This window comes from Thermobia domestica, chromosome 7 (assembly GCF_964235325.1).
Source record: "Thermobia domestica chromosome 7, izTheDome1.hap1.1, whole genome shotgun sequence".
Classification (NCBI taxonomy): Eukaryota; Metazoa; Arthropoda; class Insecta; order Zygentoma; family Lepismatidae; genus Thermobia; species Thermobia domestica.
In genome coordinates this window covers 290,167,376-290,179,951 of record NC_137460.1, presented here as the reverse complement: position 1 = coordinate 290,179,951, position 12,576 = coordinate 290,167,376, and the positions used below count along the sequence as shown (strand labels likewise).

At 34.9% G+C, this 12,576-nt stretch overlaps 1 protein-coding gene across 1 annotated transcript; it reads left to right on the top strand.

The window, feature by feature from the left end:
- The first annotated feature begins 606 nt into the window (after positions 1 to 606).
- Positions 607 to 10,404, top strand: LOC145691026 (uncharacterized). The gene is made up of 3 exons (XM_081766577.1): positions 607 to 681; positions 7,563 to 8,090; positions 9,082 to 10,404. Exons 2-3 carry the CDS (start codon positions 7,729 to 7,731, stop codon positions 9,656 to 9,658), a joined length of 939 nt encoding a protein of 312 aa, XP_081622703.1. The 5' UTR covers positions 607 to 681; positions 7,563 to 7,728; the 3' UTR covers positions 9,659 to 10,404.
- The last annotated feature ends 2,172 nt before the right edge of the window (positions 10,405 to 12,576 follow it).

Sequence of the window (12,576 nt, the reverse complement as noted above, 5' to 3'; positions counted from 1 at the left end):
TTGCTAGTTCGAAAGTAGAGTAAAATCCCCCCCAAAATTTTTCTCAATGGCGCAGCTTGCGCCATACATCCCCTCTGTGGGCGGCCCTGAAGTAAGACATCAACCGCCTTATGCAGAGTCTTTTTGATTTTAAATTAGCGCCATACTAAAAGCTTGACTACTGCAGAAAACATATCTTAGTCGAACTGTTTAGTAAGGCACTAATCACGCGACAGAACGTCTCTGCATAAGGCCCCAAAACTCTTTGTCGTCATTCATGATACTTGTAGATAATTTTTAAGCAGATGTAAAATCCTTAAATTTTTCGGCAAATGGTTGAGTGACAGCCACCGATGAAAGGTCTTTACCACAACTAATCGAATTACGACACCACTTAAGACGTTTTCATATATGCTTCTTTAAGATTTTTTAATAAGATCCGTCTTGTGAAGTATATTGCTCTTTGTTACTCCCATTCACGCAATATTTTGAGATATAGGCCTAACTTCCGCATTCACTAAAGAGTTTTTGATGTAAATGATATTTTGACCTCATTTATAAAGATTTCTCAAGACAAGCTGTCGACCTCGCTAATCCAAAGTCAAAATTTTTCTAGTTTTCAGACTGAATTGGTGGAGTAGTGAACTTAACTCTGGGCAACACTGATACGCTGTCATTTGTCACAACCCGCATAAGTTTGTTGTTAGTATGCATATAAATTAAACATTTTGGTGTTTCTAAGTAGTAGTTCATAGATTTATGCTTTGTTTTGTCATTAAAATGACCGGTACTCGATAGAAAAGACCCAAGTGATATAAATGTAGTCTGTCATATTTTGCTTTTTATTAATTATATCTTTCTGACGTCTCGTTGGCTATGTTATTAAATACCTTTCACTTTTACCCCTAGCAACCTAGTCCATAACTTTTTCTTGAATGAAATACAAATGTGATTTTTTATTTTAGTTTGTGTCAGTCGCACTTTAAATGGTATTTATGGGTTAACAACACCCGCTCCAGCAGGTATACTCACTCAGAAACGAGAAACTACACTAATAATTTTATGAAAATGGATCAAAACTTACTTAACCTTAAGTTAACCCGTTCCTAACCCCTACCCTACTTATTTATATCTTACTTTACTCTACCCTACCCAACTCTACTCTACTTTTTAAAAAGGCCTTACTTATAGATGCGCAGCTGGAGCGTGTCTTGTAAAGTTATCCGTATTTATATTAGTACACTTTGCGTTGCTGTGCGCGGAAATGTGTAAAGACCACTGCAGAACGCACCACATGGTGGAGTTGAACAGAATTAGAATATGGGAATGCAATAAATATGTGTGCAACATTTTTTGAGATTAGATTGGTACAGTTCTACTATCTGAAGCTATGCAAAAAGTAATGGTATGTTTACTTCTTTGTACAAAAAATTGAGTCTTGGTAGTTTTAAAACTGTTTCTTATGGGAGACTCGCATTCCTAGATGCAATTTCATCTTGGTAATGGAGAGTAGTATCTCCCCTAAACCCATCAATGCCTCTGGAGCGGGTACTGTAACTTGTAGTAAGTAGTTGTGAACGACCTCGTTAATGCGTATACTCATCGTTGCTGATGTGCCTGCTTCCTACCAACGCAAACCCTCAGTTCCGCTCGAACCCCTGCCTGCCCTCAGTTGGTTAGATAGCATTCGTACTTTTTTTCTGGCCACCTAGCCCAAGTTGGTTCATGTTTTATCCACTGTTCTTTTATGCCAAATGTACACACAGTATTTACACTCACCACAGTTTCAAATAATTAACCGTAATTACTAAAAATGAGCCAGAGTCACTGCCAAGTGATCTGGGGAGAAACTGAATAACACCCCACTTTAGGATGGCTTAACGGTTATGAGTATATCGATTATTTTCACGATAGGCTACTTGTGCTAGGTGCCCTCGTCAGGAAGTTCGTATATTTAACCAGGGGTTAGGGTAACGTGCCCTGGATGCACATCCAGGCAGAGCTGGGCAGTGATAGGTACAAGTGCCGTTGGTTGCAAAGAGACATGTGATGGACACAACAATCAAGCCGTTGCTCCTTAAACTTTCCACATTTACTTATTTGGATATCCCGTATGAGTGGGGCACTTCCATACTTCTATATTATGAATTAATACACTGCCTTCAGAAGTTGTACTTCACTCCTTTACATATGGGAGACTTGTATGGTTGGGTATCATCACGTAATACACTGTCTTCAATCTTCATATAGTTTACTTCATATTGTAATGGCAGACGTTGACTGATATCCTGCTTAAAACTTTCAGTTTCAATCATCTATTTCTACATTGTTGCGCACCTAAGACATAAGATCCCCAATTACATATACAGTGTTCTTTTTAAATATTAAAATACATATCTTCCAAATATTCTACAAGTATTTATTTTCAGATTTCATATTGGTACTGGTAAGTTTAACGATAGCACTATAACTAGTTGCTATGATTATTATTATTTCAGAGCTACCTTTGTATCTTTTTGTAAGCGATTTGCAGTGAGTAACAATATTCCATTTCTTGTAACGTGGACCAATATATATTTTTTTTTTTTCAAATATTAAAATTCTTTTCATCCTTTTACAAAATAGTTAATATCTCCACTGGTAACACGAAAATACCATACTCGGCAAAGGTACAAACTTACGTGCTGCTACTCGAAAAAATAGATTTTCTTTCTGGTTAAAGTTTGTGATTACAGAATAAAAAGGAACAGGCCAGCTATTAAATTGCAAACGAGTTGTACTTTTTCAGAAGAAGAAAGAGTTCGATCGTATGTTTACCACATAAAGATTAATGGCAAAGTATTACTGGCGTCATACAAAGTCATAACTGGAACACAATAACAAAATATTCTCTAATTACTCCCTTAAATATTATGTTTTAATTGATTATCTGGTTGAGGTTTAATGCGGGCATCAGTAAAGATTTTGTTTTTGACGGAGAGATATCTATATATGTGATGCACATTGAAACGAATAAAATTACAATTAATATTTTATTAAAGCATTTCAACTTCACAAAAGTAATACATATGTTTCTGCTGATAAACAAAAAGTTATATAAATATGTGTCTACATTATATCTGTGCATGATGGCGCTTCCTTTGCAGCAATCAAAAAACTACACCTACGCAATTACGCACGTATCGCCACTTTTGGTTTCCTAGATGTAGTTTGAACACTTTCCCTGTGTTACATATGTGTTGTTTTGTTGCTAACCAAGTTGAAGGCCTCCAGTTTCGAACTCCGTTTCTAGATTAAATCCGTAGCACTACCAATGTGCGATTGATATTTTCCGAAGCTACATTACGCGATTCACCTTTTGTATTTCTCTTCGAAGTTGCCATGAATAACAATTCTGGGAACTGGTTATTTGTAGTGGCTTGTGTACACGGGTGATTTCTCATCTCCTATGTTGGACAAGCAAGCACTTGAACCAAGTTGTTCTTCTATTTGCCTATCACATCCGTTAAAGTAGTCAAGCAAATGGCGCAACTGCTGCTCTTCACTGATACTCTAAACGTTGCACCGTAAAAAACTACAAAACAAAACTCCTAGAAACGGCTCAGATTTTAGTATTTTAATCGAAGCGAGAAAGCTAAAAACACCTGCAAAAACTATAGAATGTTCTGATGGAGCAGTTTCCAGCTCAATATTTTCCTAGAATTTACTTACTTTTCACTATCAAATTTATTCTTTCTTTTTCTTCCTGTCTGTACGCAGCTCTAACCTCGGCTGTCAGATGTTTTCAGCGTTTAGCTGCTGTTTTGTTTTGACGGCATTTAACTGTATTGAAATCAATTTTGCAAAAAATCGAAAGTGGAAAAATGTTTTCAAGATCTCCAAGCATAGGTTATTACATAACGTTGACGTTGTAAACATGTATTTCTTACATTAATTAATAAATCTTTCTTTTTTTGCTAATAATCCAGTATCTAATTTCAAACTCTACATATCCCACGTATCTTAAAATTTTCTATCAACTGAAATATTTTTTTCCAGGTAATTGAGAGGATGACCGAAAATGTTCCTGTGACTAACAACATGCTTTTTATATGCAGAATTGTAGTTTAAATTTGATTATTGTCGTACAATTTTTTTAAACTTAATTCTCCAAAATTGTTGATACTATAGTGTTAAATGAAGATTGTTTTCTACAGCAGTCTAATACCTGAAGCCAAAACTAACTTTTATCGTTTTTAGACAATCAGTTTCCCATATTTCCTCTAAGCTCTAATAACTAATGCAAATGCCGAAAGAAAATATGTATTCTGAAATAAGGTAAGTGCACCAGTAGCTGACACTGTTCCAAAAGCTGACACTTTTAGCTTAAATTGAACATAATAGGATTATTTGTGATCATTAACAGATTTATGAACGCACAAACCTTTATTGGTGGTTTGGCAGCATTTTACGTAATGGTGGTTAATTTGCGCCTCAACTGATAGAAGTATGCCGAAGTTGAATTACGTGTTATCAGGAAATATGCAGAAGTGAGAAGGATTTTTAAGAAATACCGTAAGCCTACTTACGTCGTTATTTTTATGTTAATTAATGTTTTTTTTTTCTAGTTCAGTAGCGTGTTGAATATGTATAGTGTTCGTGAAACAGGGTAGTGAATCGCTGGAGGAAAATTTTGTCAAATTTCAAACTAAAACTTCAGGTGGGTGGGGGGGTGTCACGTATTGGTGTCATTTTGTGTAAGATTTTCCAGTAGCTGACACTGTACGTCAGGCATTGGCATAACAGCATAACGGCATTAATTTATGAATTTCATAGATAGTTTACACGAGAAAGTAGCACTTATTTTCTGTTATCAATTTCACTAAATTTGGATATCTCGGCCCAAATGCTGACAGGGGCTGTCACTTACTGGAGCAACAATATATTGTTTTGCACCAAGACCTGAGATGAAAAAAATTTCATTGAATTTGAGCAACGCAATGACGCAAACATCGTTATTTTACAGAAAAAAAGTATTTTGTGGTTGCTCTAAACAAATTTAAGACAAAAATTCATGACCTGCTTTTCTTAACTTTTCATTGATTAGAACAGAGATAGATAGTGTTACTTCCTCCTCTTGTTGGAAAATTGGATGACCCGAGGTGTGTGAGCTTGTTGGAACAGCCAACAGTATTTTATAGAGGCACCTTAAAGTCCATCCAGAATTCTTAACGCAGACGTGACTGCATTCTTTCTCTCCCCAAAAGGAAATAGCGTTAATTCGTAAGGAAGAAGAAAATGTATACACATGCAAGCAATGATGGAAAAGAATGTATGATAACGCTGGTTATAGCTAGTGCTTCGGGTATTTTTGGCTTCCCCCGATGGTTGTATAGAGTTACATACGTATACCACCTTCTGTAGTTAATATAGTGCCTAAGAATTGGGGTATTGGTAGATCTGAGTCAGGTTGGATGACAGGAGAGATATTTTTTGAATATATGACTAATGTGTTTCCACCATGCCATGAAAATCAAATATCAAAACTCCTGTGTTGGTTTTCCTTGATGGTCATGCATCGCATCTCAGTGATCCTCTAAGCATTTTTTGTAGTAACAATGGTAACTTGTAGCTTTGTATCTGAATTCCACTCATGTTGTTCAGCCAATGGATGTTTCAGATTTCCATCCAGTCAAGAGCGCCTGGAAATGTGGTGTGCATCAGTGGAGCATCGAACATGACGGTAGAAAGCTGAGAAACGAAGACTTTGCATCTCTTTTGTAAGAAAAACAATGAAAATATCAATTACACCAACTACAATACAGAATTTATTCAGAGCATGCGGTCTTAACCCATTCAACGCTGATAGACTATCAAAATTTCACGAAAGGAGTTACAACTCTAAAATCTCTACAAGGAAACTAATCATGGCCAAATAATTGAATTCTTATGTTTCCTAGAACAATGAATTGGTACTGAGAAAGTTAAAATATGTCCGATGGTAATGGCACGTAGTTAGGCAACATACAATATTAAAAAGATTTTCCTTCTGTGGAAATTTATAAAGCTGCATGCAGAGAAGTGTGTAACGGATGTGATCCTCCACCCAGAATAGACAACGAATAAGTTACAGAAGAAATATCTACTCATCAAAATACAGATGAAACTACTAACATATCAATTCCAAGCATTTCAGAACCTACAAGAACTGACGTTCCTACGCAGGAACAAATTACAGAAGTAATTAAAATATCTACTCATCAAAAAAGAAGTGAAACTATGTTTTCAATTCCAAGGACTTCGAATACTACAGAAACTGACGTTTCTACCAAAGAACAGGAAGCAAGGGAAAATACTCTAATTCCCTCACCATTTAAAAGAGCTTTATTTTGGCAGAGTGAGAGAAGTATCATGAAAATAAGCGAAAGGAAAAGGAACGTATCCAGGGAGAAAAGAGAGATAAAGAAAGTAACAAGAATTAGCGAAGAAGGTCAAGGAAGAGAAGAAACTAAGTTCAACGGAAGGAGAAAATGTGGCATTTTCTTGGAGGAATCGTCCGACTCTTCCATTGAGCTTCAACTTGAATCTGACGGAAACAGTGGCGATTGGTACCAGGGAAGGTTGTCAACTAGTGGAAGTGAGTCCGAGGGCAATTTTCACGTCAACGATTATGTAATTGTTCAGTACGAAAGTGAATATTTTCCAGGAAAGGTTTTGAAGACCGAGCAAAACGAAGCTTTTGTCAAAGTCATGCTGAAGACTGGATATGGCTGGTATTGGCCGAAATTTGAGGACAAGCTATGGTATGCATATGACGACATTTTGAAAAAAAAATCAATACCTAAATATGATTCCCAGATGGGTGCATATTTGATAGAAGAAATTCACAAATACCATGTTAACAAAATGTAAGAAATGTCTTGGAATTTAAAACGGATACATTTGAATAAGTACCCAAAGTGCAGATTCTACTGTTACTTCTGTTTAACCTATATTGTGAAAGAATATTTGATGTTATTCTTACTAATAAATGATTTCATTTTACTGTCAGCGTTTGGTACATTACTATGTCAGGCATTGGATCATTGGTATTTTCTGCGTGTCAGACTGGTACAAGTGGGTTATGTTCCATATAAATTTCAGTAACTCATATATGTTTATCTGAAGGTCTCATATCAATTAAAACCTTTCCTTAAACATTTTAGTTATTAAAGCCATAATCCTTGTATGTTGTTTTATTTACAAAGCAAAGCATTAGATTTAAAAATGCATCCTTAAAGTGTCAGTTATTGGTGCTGTTACCTTACACTATTACAGTTGGAAAGCGTTCTCAATTACCTGTGGCAATCTAGAAAAAATGTGCAGTAAGAAAAGGAAAGCCACTGTCGCTCCAAACTTATGTGGTGAAATTAAACATCCACAAAACCTTCCCAGCGTAAACCTTGGGTTCATATGTATGCAATTGTATTTTCTGATATTCTATTTCAATTGCTCTCTTTCTACTAATGTGTTCAAAAACAATATTTTACTCGTACTTGTTACAATGTTTTCTTATTTTCGTTTCTTTAAAAGATATGAGAGTCAGTATTTCTTATTTTTTCCAGTTGCTCCTCCAAAGAAAGACTTACAAACTAAAAGAATATAATATTTTAAAACCTTCCAAAATGTACTTCCAAAAAGATCCTGCTATCAGTGACCTATACAATCAATAAATAAAAAAACACACGCCAGCTTAGGCATATTGTGGTACTGCTGGGAAAGTAGTACAGAATGGAAAACGCAAAACATTCTGTACAACCCGGAATGTCTTGTATAATAGAAAGCAATGCTGTTTATATTAAAGAAGAACCAATAGAAGAGGATCAGTTAAGGTTCTCTGAATACAAGAGATTACCTTCACCAGCATCCGCAGATGGTCACATAGACAAATATGAGCAAATGCCTTTTTCACCAAATTACAACTCAAGAGAATCTTTAGTGATGCCAGATGATGATATCAAATATACAAATTTGTCTGAAGATATGATAAAAATAGAGAAGAGCGAGTCCTTGGAAGAATCGCATGAAATAAAACCGTCAAATGTTGTATATGGCCAAGAAAGTGATGTAAGCGAAAACGAATTATTTGAAAGGTAAGATTAATTATTTATCTTGTTATGTATTTAAATGATATCTACCAGACAATATGGTATATTGCAACTGTGTCTAAAAATTAATCCTTAGTGTTTCACAAACGTAATATTTCGTCTGCATTCTTACACGATTGAAGACGAGAAAAAATATTACTAATTTTGCACATTACTGTACGAATAATCTCCCAATTCAGAATCAATATAACCATCAGAATTAATTCCTTTTTTCTATTTTATTGAAGGGCAGTGGCATACTTTTTAAATTTCTATTTCTTTAAAATTTTGAAGGTAGTGACATCCGCGTACATATATTGAATTCGTACAGACTGTATTTACTTCTAAACCACATGCAATTGAAAATATTGTGTGAACAGAAATATTCCAGAGAAGTTTCCAAATGTCAACACTTGCAATTCCTATTTATTTATCATACATGTTTTGTGCAACACATTTTCACATCTCTGGCTCTTGCGTGTGTGAAAAATATGTATTTCAATATACATATTACTGCGTGTTGCTTGCTTCGTTGTGCACTATCATGCAGTGAAGCGTTATAGTAGGCAAAATTTATGTTTTTGTACCACGAATTTAAGTGAAGAATAATGATTTAGCACGTAGAAGTTGAGATAACATATAGTGATAATAAATGTTAATGTCGTGGTAAGAAAAGAGGGAACTCCCGACATTCAGCGTATTATATGTGAATTTATCATTATCGAGGAATATGCTTATGAATCAAGTGTAGGTATCTTAACTCCTTCACAACAAATATTGATATGACTACGCCTTTAACTCATAGTTTTTTCAAGAAAACAAAACTAATGGTACAAGAAGGAGAAATCTTTACTATCAGCTTTCAAGTTTAGATGTAAGTTTGAAATATAATCATGAAATATTCTTGGATAGTGATCTTACGTATTATTTCAAACTTTGTAACTTTTAACCAATTTTTACATTTTGAATAATTTGATATCTTTTTCATTGTTTCTAGGAAAGATCAGCAATCTGGAGATCTTTCCTTAAGTGCAACACAAACAGGAGAGAATTCTAACTGTTGCTTCATATGTCACAAGAGTTTCCCTACAAATTTTCGACTAAAAAGACATTTAGTAAGTCATACAAGTCAAAAGCCATTTTCTTGTAATGAATGTGGAAAATCATTTTCTCAAAGTTCTCACCTTTTTTCGCACACTTTAACTCATACTGGTGAAAAACCATATAGTTGTAGTCATTGTAATAGATCTTTTATTCAGAGAGGAAGTTTGCGGAGACATTTATTAACACACACGGATGAGAAACCGTATTCCTGTGATCAATGTGGAAGAACATTTTCCCAAAGATTTCACTTTCAAGCTCATATCTTAAGACACACTGGTGAAAAACCATTTAGTTGTAGTCATTGCGGTAAATCATTCGTTCAGAGAGGAACTCTGCAGAGACATCTGTTAACACATGACAGACCGTTCACTTGTAATCAGTGTGGAAGAGTATTTTCCCGGGGTTATCTCCTTAGGAAGCATTTATTAGTTCATGAAAACATGAAGCCATATTCTAAGAAATGTAAATAATTCTCGATCAGTACACTTTCTGTTCAGTTTAAAAGCTGTATGTATGGTATATTTGAATATTGTTCAGCATTGAGACCTAATACGCTTAAAGATCTACATGTTACATTTCACTCGAAATTAATGTTCATTAAACACATCGAAAATATTTTTCATGATAATTTTAAGTTATTATTATTCATAATGAGAAGTGGCAAGGATTTCATTTATATTACAACACTCTGGAAATTATATTACTTATATATGCACTTCAAATTGGAATATAGTGTAATTTCGAACCCCTCGCAACCAAAGTATCGCCAACAATTGAAAAAAAAAACTTCAATCAAATTTTCTTAGTATTTCATTTACAAAGTAACTAGAATTTATCCTTCACTTTAAACCCATAGTACATTGGAAAACAATTTTAATGTTTATTCATTAGAACAAAGGCGTAATATTGCCGGTCTGGTATCCTTCCAAAAATAATAAATTTGATTCCTCAAACTTGATATCATCATTGAATTTCCGTTTTTCTTCAGTTAGAACTAGAACTAATGATATAGGTGTCTCCTATTGCAAAAAATTTAGGACCAACATAATACTGAAACCACAATCTGAAGAATATATTCTGTCTGCAACAAATTTTGTCAAAAACAATAAAATTAATGTATGCACAAGGTCCCGTAAGGCACTAAATGAACTGTTGTAAAAAATATGTGGTAATGTTCCAACACTTATTGGACATGTGTTTGTTGTGTTGATAAAAAAAATATATATATATAGATATATATATAAAGACTTATCTATTAAGTCTTTGATTTGAAATGGCAATTTTATACTAACGGTAGTTAAAATAATTTGGTAACATCATTCAATCTGAATCTTTAGGTTTGTATGCCAGTAAATCAAATTTTCGTACTTCGAGATTCATATTTTTGAAAGAAACCTAATCTCAAACACGGCTCTAGTCTGTGTTACGGGCTTCAGTGTCAATAACCTGGAAATAAACGGTTGGAAATCAAGTTCGGAAAGCACAAGGGACTAATTATATGATCTCATGTCCAATTTGCGGAATGTGGCCGTACTTCGAATCCATTATTAAATAATATGTGTCGTTTCTTGTAGCCTTGCTGATAAAATGTGATGTTAGATTCTAACAAACGAACGACGCCTTCTTCCTATTAACATTACATGTCGCTCTTTTATATACTGCAACTATATATACAAAGGTACTATCATTAAGAAAAACTAGAGTAAGGTGTTTTGTGGGTGCGTCAACATGTAGATCTTTTTTCACCCATGCAGTGCCATTACTGAAGTATAAAAAAATATAAAGGACAGAATGAACAATAATAGAACTGGAAATAATTTAATGAAAATACATAGAAAAGTCCATACACGTGCTAAAATTAAATTGCATGCAAAATTTCAAGAACAACTAAATATAGCGGCAACCCTGGGAGTAAACGGGCGTCGTCACGAAGCAGCAAGTGCAGGTTGTCAGGGAGCCTGTAATGTGTACTAAAGTGTGAAAGGTGCTAAACTTGCCAGCATTTGAACATACGAATAATCTAAAGATATTAACCCCAGCGGTTTGAAAGACGAACTGAAACAAGTGTTATTCGCTATAATTTAAGCCTAAATGTTCACCAAATGAGACTAAAATTAATTAAGGAGCATGACTTTGCTCCCAATGTCGGTGTTGCACTTAGTATTTTGTTAACTTTACCGGTAATAGTGGCAAAGTTTTTTTTCGCAACTTAAGCTTATTAAAAACTTTGTACGTTCTTTCATGTCTGAAACATGCTTGAGTAGTCTAACGATGATATCAATAGTATACGAATTGGCTGGAATATTGAACTACGCAAATGTGATAAAGGAATTTGCCATAGCATAGGCTGTGAATTTGCTCATAACAAAGCAAGAAAAGTTTCTTTCAATTAAGGTGTGTTAAATTTGTCTGTCAATTTGTTTCTAGTACATTATAAGGTTTCGGCTAATCACTTAGTTTTGCCCTAATATTTGATTCACTATATTATCTTCATGCTCCATACTCTATTGGAAACACCTTTTGATATAAAATTAAAATTCTTAGTCGTGACTAAAGCACACTTCTTTTATTTTCTGTATGCCTTGCTGCACATCACAGATATACAGCGAAATCGAACATAATGAATATTGTGTCATGCTGGGAGTCGTTTAAATATTATATAAGCATTCGCGAGTAGTTCAATTTTCTTTTCTTTACTCTTCTATTTCGTACAGGTTTTTAAATGGGACATATTACTTTTTCGGACACTTAAACATCCTCTGTCCAAATAAAGTGTGCGGATTAAAGGAGCGGCATGTGAGAGTACCGCCAAGGGCGGCAAAACTGCTAGCCCCAGCACTAGTTTAGATTGCTTGTCGGTATGTATTACCATTGTAAAATTTCGTAGTTTTTTCATATGGCCACAGGAAATGCATCCATAACAATACACAGGAGCTGTTTATGCATTACCAAAGATGAAAGATTAACTAACTAACTCTATGGCCTATGGAACCCGGAGGTTCAGTGCCGCGTTCACAAAAGCTCTCCACTGACTTCTATCCTTAGCTAATTGGATCCAGTTTCTACTTTGTATTCCTATCTCTGCGAGATCCATCTTAATATTATCCTCCCATCTGCGCCTAGGTCTTCCTAATGGTCGTTTTCCTATGGGTCTACCAGTCAAGACTGAAAGCGTTTCTACTTTCTTCCATTCTAGCTACATGACCTGCCCACCTAAGCCTCCTAGACTTGACGACCCTAACAATGTTGGGTAAACCGTATAAACTATGTAGTTCCTCGTTATGAAGCTTCCGCCATTCCCCTTTCTCGTTCCTCTTGGGTCCGAATATTCTTCTCAGGATCCTGTTCTCAAATACTTTCAGTCTATGTTCTTCCCTCAGAGTAAGCG